Source organism: Eschrichtius robustus, chromosome 3 (genome assembly GCF_028021215.1).
Source record: "Eschrichtius robustus isolate mEscRob2 chromosome 3, mEscRob2.pri, whole genome shotgun sequence".
Taxonomy (NCBI): Eukaryota; Metazoa; Chordata; class Mammalia; order Artiodactyla; family Eschrichtiidae; genus Eschrichtius; species Eschrichtius robustus.
Genome location: NC_090826.1, coordinates 16,408,930 through 16,432,709, shown reverse-complemented (window position 1 = coordinate 16,432,709; position 23,780 = coordinate 16,408,930). Strand labels below are relative to the sequence as shown.

Genomic DNA, 23,780 nt, shown 5'->3' with positions numbered 1-23,780 from the left:
ACTGAGCCTGTGCTCTAGGGCCCATACACCACAACTACTGAAACCCGCGTGCCCTAGGGCCAGCGTGCCGCAACTACTGAGCCCGCGTACTGCAACTACTGAAGCCCGCGCGCCTAGAGCCCGTGCTCCACAACAAGAGAAGCCGCTGCTATGAGAAGCCCGCGCACCGCAATGAAGAGTAGCCTCCTCTCACCGCAACTACAAAAAGGCCACGCGCAGTAAGGAAGACCCAAGGCAGCCAAAAATTTTAAAAATAAAATAAAAAATAAAGAGGACCCGAGTCCGTTAACAACAACAACAAAAAAATATATATATATTGCTAACGGCACAATGGCATACATTGTGAGAGAGGAATCACATCCATGTGTGGCAGTCATCAGATGTTATGCTTTGCATTCAGGTGAAACTGCTTGTGTACAGAGTATGCATCAGCTCTTCGCATACATACAACTTAAATATGAGAAGAAGTACTTGATTATTTTTTGTCTGTTTAAAAGAGTAATTCTAAGCTAAAGGAAAATAAATTCTTTGTTTTATTAGTATTCGTTTTGAGAGCAATGATAGAGTTTCAGTATTGATAGAGCACCAGCTATGTGTGGACAGTAAGGGTGGTATTACTGAGTGAAAGAACTTGAGCCTGGATGTTAATTCACATACTTCTTTTGCAGTTAGTTGTGTGTTTACTTATATGGCTCTAGTGTTGAAGATATTGGTGATAAGTTTGAATAAGATCAAATATGGCCAGCATGCACATTTTTAGCATCTTCTGTGAAAAAAGTTGGCTGCTGTTCCTTTCTGTAATACACTAGTTATGAGAGGGCTAAGTTCTTATGCAACTTTTTGAAGTGTAGAAAGAGATTACATTTCTCTGTGTTTTCATAAGGGGTACATCTCAATGCTGTATTTATTATCTTGACAGCCAGAAGTTTATGCTTCAGTATACCACCAACTAACTGTTGAGAATAAAGTACAGTATTCCCCCCTTATATGCAATTTCACTTTCCAAGGTTTCAGTTAACGGTTGACTGCAGTCAACCACAGTCTGAAAATACTACATGGAAACTTCCAGAAATAAATTATTCATAAGTTTTAAATTGCTCGCCATTCTGAGTAGTGTGATGAAATTGCTTCTCATCAGGAGATTTAAGAAAACTTCTAAAAAAGCTGCACTGATTCTGAATTGCTGGTTATTGTGATAAAGATAAGTTTTTAAAAGTAGAGCTGTAAACCACATTAATAAACACTTTCCTAAACTTTTAAACTCCTTGAATTTGAGTTACTATGCCATATTTACTCACGTTATGATATTGTTCTTGCCATTCTTTGACAGACCCCTTATCCCTCTGGACAGAATGCAGGTCCAACCACGTTGGTATACCCTCAAGCTCCTCAGACAATGAATTCACAACCTCAGACCCGTTCTCCGGTAAGTAAGCAGAAACTTGTTCTAGATAATATTCTCCACCTAAGTTTGTGTTTGGAGTAGCTTAGGTTCTTTTGGCTAATACTTTTACTCGATTTTAGAAAATTTTTACCAAAACAACTTTTAAAATTATTATTACTATTATTATTGGATAGCATTGCATTTTCAGACCTTTCCTATAGGAATAATTTGAATTTATTAAGAACAAGAAGAAATGGAGCTTTTTATCTTCTTTTACTTTTCTGTGTCATTCAAGTTGTGGTTGCATTCAAGTTCACTTCATCTCAGCTCTTAATTTGTTATTTGTACTGTTCAAAATTCGGGAGAAGTGTAAAGCATGATTTTGAAAGTAAATTAAATTTCATTAATTGGACTCTGAAATTCCAGTGTTTTGGGAAGTATGACTTCTGAATCGTTGTTACTAGATCAGTTCTAACTATTTGACTGTGTGGACATATGCATGACTTACACCAATAGTGTATTTATTTCTTCAGACGGTAAATAAATTGTCATACAAGTGTAAATGCTATCATCCTCTTTGCTCATCTTTTACATGGATTGCAATAAGTATTGCAAAGACTGAGAATTTACTCAAGGTTCATCCTTCTGTTTCACAAAAGTGTACGGTGGCTTCAGCTGTCCATTCCTTAGAATGTTGTTTCCTGCCCTGCATGATTAGTTTTTGCTAGAAGGTGCTTCCGTAACATCTCACATTGTCTCTCACACCCCTACTTGTATCTCAGCTCTGTGTTTTCCTCAGAATACAGGGATCTTCTTTTGGTTCTCCACCTTTGCTTTTTTGCCTGTAGTACAGGAATATTTCATTGCATTAGCTCCTGTTCATTTGGTTTTATGCATGAATTTAGGAATATTGAAATATGTGATAGAATTGCTCAAAGAACTAGGAGATCACAGACTTCACCAAAATGTAATCTCTTTCTTATCCTCCTCCTACCTTCCTTTTCCCTATTGCCCTCTTCTCCAATACCTGTTCTTAGATCCTGGTTCTTCCCAGGGGGTGGAACCATTCTAAGGAGGTGGGACTTTGGTCCTAGTTGCCTGTTTGCTTGTCTGGGTTTTTTTGTTTGTTTTTTGTTTTTTGGGTTTTTTTGCCGAAATGGTCAACAAGATGTCTGATGCAAGTTTTGTTCTGAGAGTGGTTTGGGAATGTGGACACTTGACTACTTGGAGTGGGCCTGAGATCTCACCAGATTAATTTAGATAGGCCCCGGTTCTAATCATTAAACATGGAACGTTGTGGTAAGCTCTTATTCCAAAGGATTCTGTGGCCCTTTTTACCCCTCTACCCCTTTTATAATTATTGAGGGGAAAAAAAAAAGAATTAAATTTACATGGTTAGAACTGGCGCAAAACCTGACTGAAGAGCTGCATCTCTAAACCAGTTTTTTTGACAGCCCAGCAGAACAGTGCCAATACATTGCACAGACAACTGGAAGAGGAGGAAGGTTTTGGAACAGACTCCCGTTTACAGGTCCTTGGCTGGAAGAGGCTGGATAAAATACTGCATTGTAAGCAATATAACAAACTGTACTTCTTGCAGGCAGTGGTGCCTCTGGCACTCATTATTTTTGACCACATCCATTTATTGGCTGATGAACACAAATGCACTGATTGCTTCCTCTCTGAAAGTCTAACCTAGCATGGCAGTTTTTGCCAGGCACAGTGGGGAAAAGAATAACAAATTGGGTGGGTCTTCTCTATTGGGAATTAGACAGGAGTAATTTGGGGTTTAGATTCTTCTTTATTTTAAACTTGAAGAGGGATATCCCTTTCAGATGAATTTGATTTTAAAAGATAAATTTCAAGGCTTCTTTTTCCCTCTTTCCATTTTATAATTGAATATCAAGGGGAAAACTGTCTATAGTTGTCAGCCATTTTTCTGTGGTCATAAACTCTTCAGACACTATCCTCTATGCAATTTTTACCATCTGCTCTGCTAGTGACCATTACCACCCCCATTACTAAAAACCACACACATAACATTCCATTACGTACCCCAAAACAAGTGCAAGACTAGCAGACCCCACACTACTCTTGCTTGTTGTTTTGGGTCCAGTTTTCTTTGCTTCATTTGTGTTGGTGCTGGGAGGGTGAAGTTGGGTTTGGAATTTGGCAGGATTGCATTTCTTCTGACATCCCAAGTTGCCATAGTCTAGTCTCATCCATCCCACAGCTGTCCCAACTGGTGAGGAGAGGTAAGCTGTTGCACTAAGGAAGGGACTCTTCCCATGGCTTTGTAGAGCAGCTAAAGCTTACTCCGTTCTATTTCTGCATTAATGGGCCATTGGCAATTGCACAGTTTAGGCTTCTCTGTTCTTCCCTGGACAGCTGCCTTTGCAATCCAACTGGCTTCAAGTGGCCCCCCTCCCTCCTTGAGGTGATCTTTGTGCCTGTATTTCTACTTGATACTTAGTATCTTAGTTAAATTTATATTGTTGAAAGTCTTGTTTAAAAGTAAAAAAAATAGTGATAAGCTACCTATATGTTCCATTTTCTGGTTGTATTGGAACTCTTTAAACTGTAATTTGTTTTTTAGTAGCTTCCAAAATAGTGAAACTATTGAATGCTTAATCGGGAGAGGGGGACAGTTTGGCTTTTGCAGTAACCTGTAACCATTGGTTATTTTTATATTCTGTGGTGCTGAGTGCCAAAGTTATATCAATATATGTTGGCCATGCTCAGTGACGAACTGTGCACAGAAGAGTGAGTGAGTGGGTGGGTGGGTGAGTGGGTGGCATTAACATTGGATCCAAGTTCACAGAAGACTGCTTTCCTTAATATCTACAGTCCTCACCATCTTAAAGACCCCTCTTTAAAAAAAAAAGAAAAAGAAAAAGAAAAAAGAAACAAAAGTTTCTATTTTTAATATGAGCCAGCAGCGACTACAGTTTGTTCTGTTGCTTACAGTTACCCACAGGATTAAGACTATTGTCATTACAAATGAAAAACTCAATAGCCAATGGTGACTAGTGCAAAATAGACTAGGGTACTTTCCCACTAACTTTTTTTTTTAATATATGTGTAATTTTATAAGGTACTCCTCTTGCTCATAGAAAATTCTCTTTTGACTGGAACATTCCAAATATATAAAGTTTCAACTTTTATTTTAGAGCCTTAGAAATGGGGCCTTTCTGTGGAACAGTGATAAGACAGGTACTACTGTACTAAGGTTAATTTTTTAACGTGGCCCTTCTCTCCCATTTCCTTCAAAAGTGTCATGAAGAAACATCTCACTTCTACCCCCCCCTCCACTTTAATACCACCTGGGTGGTATTAACCTATTCTTGAAGCTTGATGTCCATAGTAGAGGTTTGATCTGTGTTCTTTTCATAGTTGGAAAACTGAAAATATAAGACATCAGTTTCTTTGAAGAGAAAATGTTCTGCAAGAACTGTAGCCGCCATTATCGTCATTCTGAAAAACTATTTTACAATGGTTGTTAGCAGATATAATGGCTGACTAACACACTTTAATCGTACAGGTCATGGAGAGCTCATTAAGTTGTACTGAATAACTTCAAAATATGTTAAGGTACTTTTCATTACTTGAATAATAGGTATATATTTTAGCTTCTAAGGTAAATTCTTGATAGAGCTGTCTTCAGTCATTTCCTACATTGTGGCTTGTGACCCACTGCAATTTCTTGAAAATTTTTTATATTGAATAATGGCAGTGGAGGAAATAATTCCAAATCTCTTGCATATGCTATTGTGGGTAACTTAAATTCTGAGTATGAGGGTTTGTTTCTTAGTTCATCTTCAGTCTGGTTTACCCATTATAATGAGCTAACGGAAGGAAGGCTCAAACAACTGAAGGAAAATATGTATTTTAGCTCTTTAAATGTTTTAAGTAAAATCTTATAAGGTTTGCATTCAAAACTGCTTACTAAATATTTTCTGTTAACTGTTAAAGAGGTTGGTTAACGTTTCAGTAGTTAATGTGTAGGTAGCCAGTACATGACTACGTGCCCGAATAATTCCTCTGTTCTTTTTAGTAAAATCACTTTGGAAGCCCAGTTTTGCTCTGATGAAGAATTATTTGATCTTAGAGATTTTGTATTTAAAATTTGATGGGTGAAAAAGCTTTTTCTTCCATTCTAAGTTAGTGAAAGTAAGAGTTGGAATATGTATTATCTGCTTTCAAGTACTCTATGATTTAGCTAAGAAGTTAGGTTTTCTTTGGCTTTTATTCTCAATATCAGATAGCAGTAGGTACATGTGTACAGTCTTGTGCTGTTGTGTATAAATAGTAATTGAGAGATTTGGCTTCTTTTACTCTTTTTTTCTTCTTGAGCTTATAATAGTACCACTTTGATTACTCATGTTACAGAATGATGTTCTTTACTACTGTTTGCTTTCATATGCCTGGTATTAAACATTACTAGTAAATTGAATTTAAATATATATAATTATTTATATATTTACATATATTTATATATCATACATATATTTTACATATATTTATATGTGCTTATATATTTATAATAGATAAATTTTAATCTTTAACTCCAAGAAACAAAGGAAGATACTGAAATTTCCATTTCATGTGTGAGATATACATTTAACTTAAGTAAATTTGAAATCCATCCTATTACACTCTTTATTTCCTGCTGGACATTATAATTACCTCCTGGCTATTTCTTGTAATGTAAAAGCATTTCTCATTCCCTCTAGTTATATCAGTTGCATAAGCATAGTTGACTTTTCATATGTTTGTCTTAATATAACCACTTAGTGTTTCAAACTTTCTTTTGCTTTATTTTAGGGTTTAAAAAAATTCCTTTCAGAGAAGCACCTTTATGTGCCTAACAGCTTAGCTGTTTATCTCCCAGCTGATAAATGGCAAACTATTTCTGGTAGAGGTGTTAACCTCTTGACTCTCAGTACCTGTCTGTCACTGTCCTGCAGCAAAGCTTTGACTGTTTGTGTTTTTTTTTCTTGTGGGTTTTATTTCTTTTGGCATAATGTGTGACATTTTGGTTTTTGTTGTGGTGTTTCTGACTCTTTGTGCCTTTCCTTTTGTGTTTGTTTTCCCTCCTTTTCTCAGTTTGCAGCGGGGCCTCGACCTGCCCATCATCAGGTACTGTACCCTTGCCCCTTCACTATTACCCTTAACTAATAGGTGGGGGCTTTAGTAGTTTCTGACTCTTAGAATGCTGCCATTCCATGGACCCACTCAAACTACTCTTTTCCGGAGTAGCTTCGGTCTGAGGTAATACAGTTCTTTTTGTATTTCACAGCATTTTGTTATTAACAAACCAATTTCCTTCTGTTTATTACACAGTTTAAAAATAATAGAGTTTTTTTACTTTCCAAAAAATAATTGCTCTGAATTTAGAGGACCTTGAAAATGTTTAGATATATTAAGCCCTTACAGATTTTGTGGATACGTGTATTAAGTTTAAATTTAACTGAATGGAATAGGCAACATTCTAAGGGTTTTCTGTTAACATCCTGATGTAACTTGTATTGATGTGTATAAAATAGCATTAGTATTTCTAAAACCACTTAATCTCAGTTACTAACTTAGACCTAATAACAGATTCATTAACAATAATATACATTCATTTGCTGCATAGAACTATCTTTATTCTTAGGATATATAGAAAATAGATACCTTATTTAAATTTAATATTTTTAGCCTATTTGTTCTTTTTGAAGTAATTGTATAAATTAAAATTTCAAAAATGTATATGCAGACACTAGTTTACTTAGCAGGAATATACTAGAAGGGATGGTTTGGGAGAAAGAAAAAGACTTGCAGGGTTTTTTCCCCAAAGTGTTCTGAAACATTTTCTCATTCTATAGTAGAAAGAGCCTACTAAATTCTAAATCTGATAGATCTGGGTTTATATTACCAGTCTACTGTGTAACCTACCAGCTGAGTTAAGCAGTTCTTTTTCTGAACCTCAGTTTCCTCTTATGTAAAATGGGATAAATACCCTTTACATCACAGATAATATATGTAAGTCAGCTACCATAAAATAAGCAGCCAGTAAGTGTTGGCTACTTTTAATATTGTCATGCAACTTAGTGTGGTTTGATAAAATGAGAGGAATATTACCAGCGTTTACCTGTGGTATCATATTTAGAATTCTTATTACTGAGTAAATGGTTATTGTTTAATTGAAGCCTTTCATTATCTAGCAGTGATTTAATACAAAGCTCTACTTCTCAAAGTACAGTCTTTCCAATTTGGACGATGTAAAAGCCAAGCAGATTCTGAGGTGTTAAAGACATTTTGCAGGAGAACTCAGAGGTGGTTGTATGAAGTGGATGGCAATTCTCTGGATATGATAAAGAAAACTCAGGGGTATCTTTTACTTGATAGAGATAGCATTGTTAAAATACTTTAAGAGCTTGGACTTTGATGTCAGCTAGACCTAGATTTAACTCTTCCTTATTAACTGGGTGTTCTTGGGCAATCTACTTACTGCTCTCAGCCTCAGTTTTCTCATCTGTAAAATGGGGACAGTATCAATACCATCTCAGGACTAATGTGAAGAGTAAATGAGATAATACAAATAAAATGATTAGCAGAGTGACATAGACTACGAATCTAGAGGATAAGATTACTAATAATTAAAAAAATAGATAATCTCTTAGGTAAAAAGATTGATTATACATTTTTTTGGTAACAAATCTAGTCAAGGGCCATAATAAAGGCAGGGTTTGCATTTTAGTCAGGGGTAAAGCCAGTTACTCCTGACAGAAAGCTGGAAGATCTCTGTTCAAGAAGCAGAGTAAAAAGAAACTAGTGATTCAGTAAAAAGGTTTCTGAGCTCCTTCATATAAGGCTAAGTATTTCTATTGCTTGGGTTCAGTTGCAGTGGTCCTCAGATAGGGATGTTGTATTTAAGCCTTTATATATTGTCATCTTTGGGAAAATCTATTGTTTTTTGGTTTTTTTTTAAAGAATACCAGGTGTGCCTTTTTTAAAAAAATTTACTTATTTTAATTTATTTATTTTTGGCTGTGTTGGGTCTTCGTTTCTGTGAGAGGGCTTTCTCTAGTTGTGGCAAGCGGGGGCCATTCTTCATCGTGGTGCGCGGGCCTCTCCATGTCGCGGCCTCTCTTGTTGCGGAGCACAGGCTCCAGACGTGCAGGCTCAGTAGTTGTGGCTCACGGGCCTAGTTGCTCCGCGGCATGTGGGATCCTCCCAGACCAGGGCTCGAACCTGTGTCCCCTGCATTGGCAGGCAGATTCTCAACCACTGCGCCACCAGGGAAGCCTGGGAAAATCTATTTTTTAAAACTTTCTTCTGAGCCTAAAGGTTTGTGATACACTTTATCTTTATTTAATTCCAACAACCAAGGAAAACTTTAAGAAATCTTACTGAGAAAACGTTAATTTCTATGCTGAAATCATTTTTCATGTGTAATATGTCTCAAAGAAAGTATTGGCAGATTATCCTTCATTTATTTGTAGGATGATGCTTGTGAAATTACAGCATGTTTCAACCATTAAAAAAGTAGAACTATATATGTATATATATTTATTATTTATCTTTTAGCAAGAAACCCACACTAGTTCTTGAAGATGGGTTCTTGAGATGCAGCATAAATCCAGAGCATTGCTTTTGGATACAGAAACTTCGGGTAGCTGGCCGCTTTTACTCTGGTATTCTTCCTTCCTAAATAGAATTAAAATTTTTTTCTTTATACCTCACAGAATTAAGTGAGTAAGGAAATACATAACCTTGGCTCAGGCTGCTGCAGTAGCTACCTTGGAGAAATAGAGGAGGGGAGAGTGTGGTTGAAGTGATACTGCTGAGCAGCATGTAGTTGAACCAGTGTTGTGGAACAGCATGGAGTACACTGTTAGGAAGAGTTTGCTGTCTCGTATCCATGGATGTAGGAGCCAGTTCAGCTTATTTCACTGTGGAGTTGGTATTGGCATTTTGGATGAAATAACCAGTTATGAAAAACTGCCCTGTATATTGCAGTTCCTTTAGCAACTTTTGGGCCATACATGCCAGTGGAATTCCCCCAATGACAATTTAAAAAACAAAACAAAATACACCTTCCTACATTTCCAGATACACTCTGTGGAGGTGATACTATTTCCCATTTAAGAATCCCTGGCCGAAGTCTGTATTTAAGAGATCTTCTCCTCAAACGTAAGCCAAGTAGAGACCTAAACCCTAAGAGGTTCATGGAGAAGCATGGATTCATGCTCATAATACAAAACAAGACATATAGAGGCTTGCATAATGAAAGCGATACAGTTGATAACAGAAGTTGAGTGGTATACAGAAAATACATTTTTTAAGGGAAAACATCTTTGTCCTGGGATATTTTTAGTTTGTTGTGATTAAGACTCAAAGTTGAAGGCCCAAATGGTTTTTTCATCTACGGCTGTTTGCTTTGGCCAGAAAGAATTAAATCAAGGGTTAGAGTTAGTCTTGACTAGTTAGAATTAGTGAATAGATTTCTCATTTCTCCTTTATTACATTATTCATCAGAGACTACCTTTCCAATCATATATCCTTTCATGCTTTGATCTCAGTTTTTTTACAGGATAATTTGATGCTGGATGATGTTTCCTATGATTGATGTTCCTAAAGTCCCATAGTAAATACATAAATTCTCGTGGATGTTTAGTAACAATTGGTTCTATAAACTGTTGACTAAATATAATGCACAAGGTGAGCGTTGTGAGTTCAGTTTTATTTGGGGCAAAATGAGGACTATAGCCTGGGAGACAGCATCTCAGATAGCTCTGAGAAACTCCTCCAAAGAGGTAGAGGGAGCGAAGGTCAGTTATATATGTGATTTTGGTGAAGGAGGAGTACATGTAATCAAGCACACATTTTTTTGCAGAAGTTTGCTGCTAGTCTCGTGAAGGTTACTGCTAGTCACGAGGAGCAGACGTCACCATGAATGATTTTAGTGCTTTTCTAGATATGAGGAGATGCAAGTATTGGGCTCATAAAATCTTCTTCTGAAAATATCTAACTATCTAAAGGCCTGTTCTGCCAGTTTTTCCCAGAGCACAGAGGGCCTCATTCCTGATCGCCACCCTGAACTCTTTTCAACGGGTGTTGAATGTCAGCGGCTGCAGCAGCTTGTGATTTAATCCTTGTAGAGGCAGATGGCAAGTGCCAATTTTTAGTTGGCAAAACGATGCAAAGAAAAAAAAAAATCAATAGTTATTTAGATGAGCTATTTGAAGATAGTTTCTTGGGAAAAGAAAACTAATAATCTAGTAATCTAGAACCTATATATTTTTTCTTTGTAAAATGAAGTTATCAGAATTGAAATGAGACAAATAACAAGATTTTGGATGGTAAACATTTTTAGTTTAATACAACCAAGAAACTGCTATAGGATGTGTATGTTTCTTGGAACTGCTTTTATTTAGAAGATCTTTATGTGTGGCCAGCCAGGGCTCTTTTTGAGTCCCTCAAGTCAGGGATACCATGTTCTAACTAGTATTATGTCAGCCACATCATCTTCCTGGTACAATTAATTTTTGGCTTTTGCAGGGATTCTTTAGATTAATAAGGATGTTCTATTCTTTTTGCATTTTATAATCTGAAGAGAGCTTTAGCCTTTAGCTTAGAATAACAGTTTTCTTCAAAGGTAAAAGAAAGTAGTCCTAAGTTATTTTATATGCAGAACACTCTTGGCTTTAGAAATATGTGAACTATTTTTATTCTGATGTTTGAAAATCCCAAGGTAATTAGAAACGGAAAGAACAGAACGTACACCCAGAATTAAAACAAGTGACTTGGTATAATGTAGATCTGGCTTGTGTTACTAACTTCATGTCTTTGGTCATTGAAGTTTGTGTAATTGTGGTTTAAAGTTACTTATGTTCCTGTCCTTATTTTACTTTTGGATTTCACAAGAAATAGCAAGTGTTGGTTATATACTATGGCTGAATAGTCTTTGCATTATGAGGAAAACCAGGGAATTGGTATTTTAAAGTGTTTGTGGAACAAAAACATTTTGCAGTATGTTGATATGTGATTTTAGTTCACACAGTGTTCAAATTAATTGGATTTAGCTTAAACAAATAATAAGCTTCATAAAAAACAGTGTTTGGCATCAAGGAGTATGTTACCTGGGGCAAGCATTGAGACTATGCATGTTTTCCTGTTGTAGTTTGGTTCTTTTTGCAAAAAGAGTTAAAAAAAAGAAACAGCTGGCTTATGTTTATCCCCTCCTTCCAATATGACCTCTAAAGGTTTCTGTTCTCCAAGTTGTGCTGTTACATTTGAAGTCCTAGTCCTTGGTAGAGAAATATTTGTATTGCTCTAGACATTTTCTTAGATTTGGAAAGTAAAATAAATGAAGACTTTGGGTTTGCCTCTGGGGCCAGACCTGGCATATCGGAGTTTAATGGTTAGGAAATCTGGCCAAGCATCTATGCAGTCTCATCACCAGAACTCTTGTATTTTTCAGAGCTTGATGTAGGCCAGTGATGGGCAGTTTTATCTGGTGCCTTCCTCACAAGGAGTTGTAGGATTGCAGCAGAGACAGTGAAGAAAATACAGGTTGAGAGTTGGCATAACTGGGATTCAGTCTAACCTTTTCTGCAGACTTAACCTTGGACTTCAGCTTTCTTATCTGTGAAATGGATAAAATATGCTTACAAATGATGTAATATTGAGGTGTCATAATAACAGCATGTTTCCTAAGGGTATTGTGACGAATAAAAGTACCAGCCTGTCACAGTGCCTGACACATAATGGGCCCTTGATAAGTGTCAGTTTCCTTTAGCAGTGAGACAGCCTACCTTTCCCCTTTCCCAAGCTATTTTTACCTATGAATGAAGTGTTCTCCAAGGATGCTTGTTTCCCAGACTCTGCATTATGATCTGATAGAACACTTTCTTCTTCCTGACAGAATCCTTAAGGGTTTCGTTCCTCCATCTGACATAATCTTCTACGGTAACACTGTCTAATAGAACTTTCTGTGATGAAGAAAATCTTCTGTATCTGTGCTGTTCACTATAGTGGCTGCTAGCCACATGTAACTATTGAGTGCTTGAATTGTGCATTGTGGCTGAAGAACTGAATTTTAAATTAAATTAAATTTAAGTAACTAAATATGGCTAGTGGCTACCTGTTGGACAGTTCAGCTATAGGGCTTACATCTCCTAATTCTTAGTGAAATCTAAATTATGTGACAATATATGTTACATGCAGGAAAACAAAGAATTTTACATGAATAACCTTCATTATAAATTGTTGTAAGTCAGCAGAATATCTGATTGATACTTGAATGATATCCCATTATATGGACTCTTTACTACTTGTCCCTTTCTAACTTGTCAGAAAATCATAGCACTAACATTTTTCTTAAGTACTTAATTTTTTAAAAGAGATATTAACCTAAAAATTTTTTTAAATTAATTAATATATTTTTGGCTGCCTTGGGTCTTCTGTAGCTGCTGTGCGCAGGCTTTCTCTAGTTGTGGCGAGCGGGAGCTACTCGTTGCGGTGTGCGGGCTTCTTATTGCAGTGGCTTCTCTTGTTGCAGAGCACAGGCTCTAGGAGTGTGGGCTTCAGTAGTTGTGGCACACGGGCTCAGTTGGTCTGCGGCATGTGGGATCTTCCCAGACCAGGTCTCGAACTCGTGTCCCCTGCATTAGCAGGCGGATTCTTAACCACTGTGCCACCAGGGAAGTCCCAACCTAACAAATTCTTAATTGAGATCCTTACTGTTTACCCCTCCAGTAGGTTGAACTGTATATGCAAAAAGCTAGAGATTTCAGAAACATATTTTTGATATGGTTTTTATTGCTTTGCAAATTAATAAGTACTCAGTGGTTTTTGACATAGGAAGAACTAATGTGATTGAATAAGATTTTTCCTGGTTACTGAAAATGAATAGGTGTTTTTCAAAGAATTTCTGGTTATTATATAGTTTTTTAGAGATATTTTTGTCTTTTGATGATTCGAGAGAGCAAAGTCATGAGAAAATGATATATTCTAATTAATAGCATCTGGGTAATTCCCTGGTGGTCCAGTGGTTAGGACTAGGTGCTTTCACTGCCAGGGCCTGGATTCAATCCCTGGTTGGGGAACTAAGATCCTGCAAGCTGCACAGCATGGCCAAAAAAAAAAAAAAAAAATTAACAGTATCTTCAAAAAGCATTTATTACCATTGTTATTGGCCAGGAAACTTTGGTAAAGCTATAATTACTACGTCTTTAGAAGGATTTTCCAAGAGGTAACTTTTTCCTTCTTGCTTCTAGAGTGTTTCTGTGAAGGGCAGCAATCTTAAGTACCCTATAAATTCACCCTCTGTTTTAAATGTATCCTAGCCCTTTGGAGCTACCCCAAAGTACCACGTCAAACGAGGGCTGTCATCTTCCTCTGCTGTTTTCCTGGCATACTAGTGGACCATTGAAAGATAAAAGACTAAACAGATTGAAATCAGGTTTGGAGATGATACTTACGTTGTACAAGGTTCTTTTCTCCTTACCTGTCCCGTTTCAGCATTTTTTATCAGTGACTTGGATTAATGCCATGCCTGTCAAATTTGGTGATGGTCATGTAGTTTTGATATTGCATGGTATATTTAGAATCCAAAAAAAAAAAAATCTGTGTAATCTGAAATGATGGGTTGAAATTAGCCAGATAAATTTTCAAAGGAATAAAATACTAGATTCCTATATGAACTTCAAAACACAACTATAAGAGTACACACAGAAGTGAAGAGCATGACTTATTGCCAGGTTATATATAAAGAATATTAAAGAATTTTAGATGATTGTAACTCAGTACTAATTGGTAGTAAAATGTGGTTGACAAAAGAGCTCCTGTGATCCTGTGATTCTTGTTCATTAATGGAAACAGAGTTGGCCAGAATAAAAGAGATATATTGTTCCTTTATTCAGCAACAGATATTTATTGAGTGAGGGCCTGGTATGGTCTGGGCAGACCTGGATGTTTAGGTTTGGCTCTCTACTTTGAGAACTTTGAACAGTGGGAGAAGATTGAGAAAAAAGAGTTAGCTGGTTAGGGAATTTAAAAATCTTGGTTGGAGGGAGATGGGGTGGAGGGTGGTGATTGGCTTGGAACAAAAAATGGTGATGTGTAAGTTGGCAGTGATGGCAGTCTTCAGATAACTCAGAGGTTTGTCACTCCTGGAGAGGAAGGATTTGACTTTGATGTGATTTTTTTGGGGATCGATGTCAGACCAGAGGGTAGATGGTACAGAGGGATAGATTTGGAGCCAGTAGAATGAGAGACTCTTGCAGTGTCAGAACTCCATTCAACAATGAAATGGAACTGTGTCCTGAGTTGCTAAAGTCTCATAACCTCAAAGGCATGTCATATAAGAGATTCAAACTTTAGGTATATGGTTAGACTAAATGGCCTGTACTGTCCTTCCAAAACAGGATAGTTTGATTCTTTTAATGATTCTTCAGCACTCAGTGGAGAGGAAAAAGGATTCAGAAGCATTGAAGCAGTTTGGGAAAGCCTGTTCACATCCACACACTCTTTTCAATAAGCTGTGGTTTGCTGCCATGCCTACCAACTATTAAATCTAATTCTATATTTACAATTGAATGGTTAGGAGGGAGTACAAAAAAGAGGATCCGTTTCTTTTTATTTCTTTGCATGTCCAACCATTATACCTTTTCTAGTCCTGGAGATATTAGAACCTCGTGTGTGTGTGTGTTTGTGTGAGTGAGAGTGAGAGAGAAAGAGAGAGAGAGAGAGGGAGAAATGGTGTACTTTATAAAGGGAAAGACAAGCTCCAAATAGGCTGTCATAGTAAAAATCTTAGTGCAGTGAAGTTGAGTAAAAGTAGGCCTGTTAAATGTACCAAGGATAAAAAAGCATATGAACAAGTTTCAGTTACTCTAAGGGAGATAGAGAATTAGAATCTTGTAGGTAGGAGAAATTTGTTTTCCTGAATGATAAACATGAATTTCATGAGGTGACTGATGGAGTGTTTTTCTTACCAGAAATCAATTACGATTGAGGGATCTGCTACCCGTCAGTGTAGTTTGATAAACGTCCTGCCATATCCCTTCAGCCTTTGAAAAGAAAAGATTTCTTCTGACTGATGTCACTTGTTTGAAATTATGAGGGGTGTTCCATTTCATGAGAGTTAGAGTGTGTAACAGTTAAAAGTACAGGCCCAGAACCTGAATGTGTTTAAATTACACATGGCAGACCTTTAGCAAGTTACTTAATCTCCCTGTCCCTCAATTTCCCCATATATCTAATGGTGGTGTTAAAAATAGTACCTGCCTTAGAGGTTTGTTGTGAGGATAACTTAATATATTGATATATGTGAAGTGTTTAGAGTGGGACCTGGTAGCTTAAAGTGCTGTATGAATCTTCATGTTGTTATTTAGTGTTCCTGTTTAATGCAAGTTTCTACTTAGCTTCAAAGCTGAAATCTTAGTTTATAAAAAAAAAATATGGTATGTCCACATAACCACAAATTTTGTGTTTTACTGGCTCGGCTGTATGTTGATATTAAGAGTATCATTAGAAACGTTTGTTTGTTTCTCTTTCAAAGCAGCTTAAGTAAACAGTCTTATCCTATTCAGAAATCTCCTTGAATAAAATGTAAAATGTCTCAGTTATTCTAGACAGGCTGGTTAAAAATTCCAGCAGAACAGGTGGAAAATAGTGGTGAGAGACGTATTTATGGGAAAACTTTACCCATGGCTGTTTTTCTTGTTCTGCATAAGTTAATGGACTCGTTTCCTCTCTCTCTCTCTCCCCCTCACCTCCCCGTAACACCACGTGTCTTCAGGCAATAAGTACTCTGACAAAATTTGTTGATAATATAACCACAGTGGATCATCACCTGTATCCGTTTGATACTCTCCTTGTCTTGCCTGCCCTCTGGAGTTCATGGAAAAGGTTCTTACAGAATTAATCTTTTTATTCACTGTGTCTAACATCTAGTAGTGCTCAATAAGTTGAGCCAGATGAATGACCCTCCTTTCCTTGAGTCCGTAACAGTTTTGTGGCTCCTGTGATATATACACCGAGTTATAAAAATGGTTAGGTTCATTCCTGAAATGTATTCACAGCTCACATTGATGAATAATAGATTCTGTCTGTTATGTAATTAGAAGTGAAGTCTAGCCTGGAAAGTTCACTAGTCCAGTGTTCTTGGTTGCAACTGACACAAATTCTTGTATCTGTCACCAAAACTGTGTCAGTGGAGATAACTTGAAGACTGTTGCTGTCATTGTGACCCAGCCCAGGTTCCTGTGCTATCACCCTTGCCTCTTGTATTTTCTTTTCATCTTCACCAACTACTCTCTGTAGTTTCCCCCATCTGGTTTCCCCATTCACTTCATTCTCCTGCTATACCTTACTGTCTGTTGCTTTTCTGTGACTTATTCTCTTTAGGGCTTTCTTTCCCCTGGGGTATGAGGGCTGAATGGGGATGAGCCTTGGGCACTGGATCCCAATTCTTCCAATTCAGCACAAGATGACAAGTTACTTCCTACCACCTGTGGGTAGCTTGATGCTTAAGAATAGGACATGATAAGACCTGAGTGGGCCCAAAGGTCAAACTTGCAGTTATTTGGACCAATAGCAACACTCATGTCTGGAATTGTGAGACAACTCGAGAGATTTTGGAGCTAGACAGCATTTTTAGAGTATTACTATATTTCCCCATTTTAAAGCTGTAAGTGGCCTCTTATGTACCTGGTTAATTGAAAAGAGCAAGTTTCTGTCATGTGGAGCCTGGTAAAAGTTGAAAGGTTTAGGTATTTCTTAGGACTTTTGCAAACTTAAAAGTAACAAATGGCACTTCTACTGTTAACTCTCATCTCCATTGAAGATGGAGAGCAGATCACAGAGATGCTAAATAACTAATGCTGAGTCATACCATGGGGGAGAGCCAAGAGTAGGAATCAGTAGTTCCAATGGTACTTGTCCACTAAGCATACATTTCCTTTCAAGCTGTTAATACTTTTGGCTACTATTAGAATACTTTTGCCACTGGATTTATTTACTTTCGATTAAATGTCATTAGATTCTTCAATTCCATGTGCCCTTGAATTCTCAAGTAGAGAATTGTCATTCTGATTTTCTAATCTTCTTTCTTCTCCTATTATTACTAAATAGAAAGAAATTTTTGTTGAGCTGCATGCTATGTCCTACCCCTTCCTACTGATCTATATGCTTTTCCATTGGCTTTCTTTCTGTTTCCTGCTGCTTTCTTGCTTCATAATTGAAGGGAGGATTCAGACCCATCCAGGTAACAAACTACTGGTCCTGCATGGCCTCTTTATTTCTCTATTCTCTTATTATTTTTATTAGAGGGAGATTGATTGTCTGCTGATGAATACACGCATTCACGGTGGGAATTTACTATTGGTATATTGTTTCAAGGCTTTTAAGCCTGCAGTGAAAACCATAAACAACCACAAGTACTGGTTACCATTTGAAAGATTTGAGATGTGCTCCTTCCAGACCATTCTCAAGCCTGTCTAGATTTTCCACTTTTATTGCAAACTATTGGAGAAAGCAAAATTGGGTTCAGTTTAGTATGAGATTGCCACTATTTGCAAAATGAAGGCTTTTCCTGTCATGTGACAATTAGCATGTGACAACCCTACAGATGGTTTTAGTTTAATTTGACCTTGATAAACTGAGATGAAAATTTTAATGTCCAGAAAGATTTATTGTTATTCTAAATACTTTATAAATGACTTGAATGGTAGTTTTTTAGGGGACTACTTTAATTTTTAATAAGTTGATAATGAGCTATCTACTCTTTATGAAAGAAGCAATGCTTTTATACAACAGAACAACTTTTAGAGAGATACCAACTACCCCTTTTGTTATATTTTACCACACATTTTAAAATTAATAATTTATGGTATGGAATTTTTAGTTTAAATTATCTGAGATTTCATTTTAAAAGTGAGGCTGCCCTACTGTTTTCAAATGAGTGACAGTATTGATCAAAGCGTGAATCGGTGTGGCTGTGCCTCGTGTGGAATGCTTTTCGTGAACCCAGATATAGGCAATTAAGTCTCTTTTTATGTATGTTGTATTTCTAACTCAAGTTGATAAGATTTTTATAAGTGGAAAAAAGGAGAAAGCTCAAGATAGTAAAATTTACATACTGCCCTTTGTAAAAAAATATATATATATATTTTTTTCTCCCCTCCTCAGTTTTTCCAGAGGCCTCAAATACAGCCTCCTAGAGCTACCATCCCGAACAGCAGTCCTTCCATTCGTCCTGGTGCACAGACACCCACTGCAGTGTATCAGGCCAATCAGCACATCATGATGGTTAACCACCTGCCCATGCCATACCCGGTGCCCCAGGGTCCTCAGTACTGTATACCACAGGTAAAGTATCTCTCAGATCCGTGTGGTCCATCAGCAGAGTGGGCATTAACTCAGATTCTCATCAGAGGGAACAGGGAGGGTGGCTGGTAGCTTTGGTTTTTAGTGACGTGTGAACTTTTTTGTTGGATATAAGTCTAAGCCATTTTGTCATTTTTCATAATATCATGAGATATTTCATCTCTTAAAATTTTCTAAGATGATAGAGACATTGTTTTTATATACTAGCTTTCCCCCAATCCCTTGCCCACAACCAGCTGCTCTAAAATAGAGTCCATAACTACCTGTTCCAGTAATACCATTCAGTGTCATTGAAGGCTGTCAGCCTGAAATAATTTTACAATGAGCTGATGTCTGCCTGTGCCCTGATTTGCTGTATGGCTTTACCTAAGGCACACCTTTTTTACATCCTCATTACATCTTTTTTTTTTAATTGAAGTATATTTGATATACAATATTGTGTTAGTTTGAGGTGTGCAGCAAAGTGATTTGGTTATACATATGTATATTCATTTTTTTCAATTCTTTTCCATTATAGGTTATTACAAGATACTGAATATAGTTCCCTGTGCTATACAGTAAATCCTTGTTGTTTATCTACTCATTGCATCTTAATGGCAAGCAGGTGTTTTGAATGTGTTTAACAAAGTGGCTTTGCCTCCTTTAAATGATTCTCTTACACACACACACACACACACACACACACACACACACACACACACACACACACACACACACACACACACACACACACACACACACACACACACACACACACACACTTTATTTTTCCATAGTAAGCTACCTTCATGTTACTTCCTAAATGTCTGTAACCCCTCTCTTGCAGTACCGTCATAGTGGCCCTCCGTATGTTGGGCCCCCACAGCAGTATCCGGTTCAGCCGCCAGGGCCAGGTCCTTTTTATCCTGGACCGGGACCTGGGGACTTCCCCAGTGCTTATGGTAAGTATGAAAAATTAGGCAATTTCTGCTAGTTTGTTGTGCTTATTTCATTTTGTTGTTTGGCAGGTCAGTTTAGGTAGTGAGGTTTGGTGGTGTGAAAGATTTTTAAATAAAATGTTGCAAACAGTTCTGACCTGAAAGCTTTTTTTGTATTTAGTTAATGACACCTTCTGAAGGAGCTGGTAATTCTGTTGCAAAGAGCCCATGTCTCAAGAGTGTGATGTCTGCTGCTGGCTCATGATTACCTAGATTGTTGCTGGATTTTTGCTGAATGCATAAATATACCTTATCTCCCTTACATGATTTCTTTTTTTCTAAGCATTTACCACCATTTACCAAAACATTTGTTAATGTTTTCTCACTAGAATGTAATATCCACGAAGGCAGGGAATTTTATTTGTTTTGTTTACTGCTATATCCCTAGCACCTGAAGAACAGTGACTGGCAGGCACTTAGAGAATACACATGGGATGACTGAATTTAACTCAGTATACCTGTGAGTCCTTTTCTGCAAAACTTTGGTAAGATCGGTGTCATGGGGAGGTTTTAAGGATTAGTTAAATGGAAATGCCTTGAAAAATTACAAGTATTTTTAATGTAGAGAAGCAAGCACCAAGCTTATACTTGGTGTGTGAACCGATACTAAACTAAGGAGTAATGAAAATTACTTACTTATGTTATTCAGTAAATTTCTACAACATACCACACTTGTTTTTTTTCCTTAGAAGACGAATTATAAGTGATAAAATCAGCAAATACTAGAAAAGTTAAACTTTGACATTCAGTAAGGGGACTCCCCTGGTGGCGCAGTGTTAAGAATCCACCTGCCAGTGCAGGGGACATGGGTTCAAGCCCTGGTCCGGGAAGATCCCACATGTGTCGGAGCAACTACTCCCGTGCGCCACAAGTACTGAGCCTGCGCTCTAGAGCCCGTGTGCCACAACTACTGAGTCCACGTGCCACAACTACTGAAGCCCGTGCACCTAGAGCCTGTGCTCCGCAACAAGAGAAGCCACCGCAATAAGAAGCCCATGCACTGCAACGAAGAGTAGCCCCTGCTCGCCACAACTAGAGAAAGCCCGTGCGCAGCAGGGAAGACCCAGCAAAAATATTAATTAGTTAATTAATTAAAAAAATAATTATTTAAAAAAAAATTCAGTAAGCATTGCTCTTTTCCATTACAGCAAGGACATATTAAAATTTTAACCTGTTCTTTTAAGGTGGTAACCCACCCTAGATAAACATGTATCCACTAACTGATTTCCTAACATTGGGATTAGTGGCTCAGTTAAAAACCTTTATAGAATAATTGATGGGTATTAGAATAACCCAGGAAGGTTTCCTTTAGGTTTTGAGGTGAAATAGGCAAAGCAACCAAGTGTTACCTAGCTTTACTTCTTTTAGAAAAGGAAAACCTTTCTGTTACTTGTGAAACTGCTGTTTCAAAATGATATACTTTAAAACTTCATTAAATGTCTCAAATATATATGTTTATTTAACATGGCTTTATTAAGTGGTATTTTTACTAAGAAATACTTGATATTTTCAGAATAATACATGTTTACACATATGTTTAAAAGGAAAATAATATATGCACATTACCCAGCTTTAACATAGAATATTGCCAGTACTGTTGAGGTACTTGTGCACCCCTTGAACTTAGCTTTAAGGCACAGTTTTCACACAAGTCTAGTGCCTTTGTATTGGTACTTGCTCTGAAATTTTAAATCCAATTAAAATTATTTTGAGGTGTAAAATTGGCTGTTGTTGTTATCTAGAATTTATTGAATAGAAAAACTTTAAGATGAGATTATCTGTCAGAGTAAACATGCTGAAATTAACAATATTTCTCTTTCAAATCCATGTTGCAAAGGGAATGCAATTGTAGCTTCGAATTTACAAAATTATTTTGAAAGGTTTCTCACTGATTTTAGTCTACTGTTTATTTACAGATCACATAAATGATTTTTTGACTCAGAAAATATCATCATTATTATAAGTCTGTGCCAGCCCTCTTTCTTGCTCTTGAAACTACTGCTGCAGTATATATGGAAACAATATAGATGAGTTTACTAGTAGAGATATTTTGATGATGTGGATGTACAGTATTATAACATTTTGGTTTTATTTATTTCTATTATATATAAGCCATATTTATTTATTTTTACAAAAAAGCAATAGACTGAGGTGCAGTTGTATCTCAGATATTGTTGATGTCTGTTCCTTGTGATAGATATTCTTTCTTCCCCAGGAAATTCTTACATAGATCCAAGTTTCCTTAAGAAACTAGTTTCTAGTTCAAGTTCCTAGTTTCCTTAAGAAACTAGTTTCTAGTTCCAAGTTCCTAGTTTCCTTAAGATTAGAAAGACGATCTTAAGATAGTTTTTCATTATGAAAATAACCAAGTTGATGAAAAATACAAATAATGTAGGGCATAAAAAGTTGAAATAACCAATTTTTGTCCCTCCTTACTCCCTAAAGAAATAATGATTTAACAGATTGAAACATATTTTTTTCATTCATATTTAAATAATTTTTAATGCAAATGGGCACATACTATTTTTAATGTTCTAAAACTTCCTGTTTTTTTTCCCCATCTCACGACATATTCGTGGACATCTTTCCATTTCATTGCCTAGAGAATTTCAAGCTACATAGTATTCCATTTTAAGAATAAATCATAATCTAGTTCTCTGCTGATAGAAGTTTAGGTTCTTTTTGTTATTTGGGCAGATGTTTTAGTTTTAAAGCCTGTCACTAGTTAGTATGTTTTTATCAGAATCAAAAGTTGTAATCTAATAGTTCCCATCAATTATAGATCCTCCAGCTATATTGCCTTGGTCTTATGGTCTAGAAGCCATAAACATTCCCTTTCTATTTCCTTTTCTTGGAATCTCCCCTTCTCTTACCTTTTCACTTCCATTTCTTAATTCCCCTCTGATCCTGATGCCTCCCCTTTCCTCTTCACCTCTCCTGTCCTGATCTTGGGTTGGGTTAAAGGTGGGTGTGGGGATGGGATCCTAGTTCTGTGTTCCAAAGCAGGAGTCCTTTCTTCTAGGGCAGAGGCCCTTCCTTTATCTGAACTGGCAAGGAATGAATCCAAGACTTGTTCCTTCTTGCTCTACTGCTGGAGTTTGTGAGTTGGGTGGGCTTTTTTCCCCCCAGAGTTCTTAGTTCTTCATCCTTAACTTTGCACTTAACTCCTGCATACTAACAGTTTACTCCCCTGCTTGGTTTAAGCCTTGAACAGTGGTTCTCAAAAAATATTCCTAACTACATTGAATTTCAGTAACAAAGATCATAGAATTCTGTATAATTTTTGCAGTGTTTCTACAGTGTTGAGGAAAAATAACTAATGAATAGTATTTTCTCAGTGTCGCTTTTCAGTTTTTCTCTTGTCAGTGTTTCTTAAATATTTTGATGTTATATCAGAAATACCTCATGGAGACTGAAATTGTTTCCAGGCCAACCCTAGAGGGTGATCGCCCAAGATGAAAAACATAGTTTTGGGAGCAAAGGGATGTGGTTGATGGTGGCAGTGATGTTGAGGAAGAAAAAAAAGACTGAGAATTTACAGTGGTAGATGGCCCCATTCTCTCTTACTTCAAACCAGTATACTCTCCTTTTTTCTCACTCTGTCATGTCATTTCCCTTTCCTTCTGTCATCTTCTTTCCACTCTTTTCCTGAGTCTCTATGGGGGCTTGGGCACCTTGTTCAGCTTGTAAGAGCTGAGGGAGTCATTGTTCCCCGTAGTGTGTGTAGGTATGAAACTTTTTTGGCACCTCAAATTCAGTTTGTGTTTTCGCAGAGTGGCAATACATTATTATTATGGGTATATTATGGGATAAATTGATTTTTATGTGCCAGCCTGCATATTTAACCACTATATTTATCTTTGTTTCTATGGAAAATTGAAGGTTTTGAAAGGTTTTGGAAGACCTGCAATGTGAAAGACATTTGTGCTAAGTATTCTGTGGAATGTAGATGTTGAGGTATTCTCCCTGCCTTTCAGGAATTTGTGTGATGTTTGTGCTTGGGGTTTTGCCAATGAGATGAAATCTAAATATTGACTAGA

The 23,780-nt window shown here is 37.0% G+C and overlaps 1 protein-coding gene across 11 annotated transcripts in view; it reads left to right on the top strand.

The window, feature by feature from the left end:
* The window catches only part of EIF4G3 (eukaryotic translation initiation factor 4 gamma 3), a 389,134-nt gene that overhangs the window by 195,826 nt on the left and 169,528 nt on the right, over positions 1-23,780 (top strand). For 7 of the 11 annotated variants that reach the window (XM_068539095.1, XM_068539087.1, XM_068539094.1 and 4 more), the window contains 5 exons: positions 1,331-1,426; positions 2,839-2,952; positions 6,491-6,523; positions 18,566-18,745; positions 19,590-19,704. In XM_068539095.1, the coding sequence (XP_068395196.1) occupies positions 1,397-1,426; positions 2,839-2,952; positions 6,491-6,523; positions 18,566-18,745; positions 19,590-19,704 (472 nt within the window). In that variant the 5' untranslated portion in view covers positions 1,331-1,396. The remainder of the gene's footprint in view (positions 1-1,330; positions 1,427-2,838; positions 2,953-6,490; positions 6,524-18,565; positions 18,746-19,589; positions 19,705-23,780) is intronic. The other 4 variants (XM_068539088.1, XM_068539093.1, XM_068539090.1 and 1 more) reach the window with 3 other exon arrangements.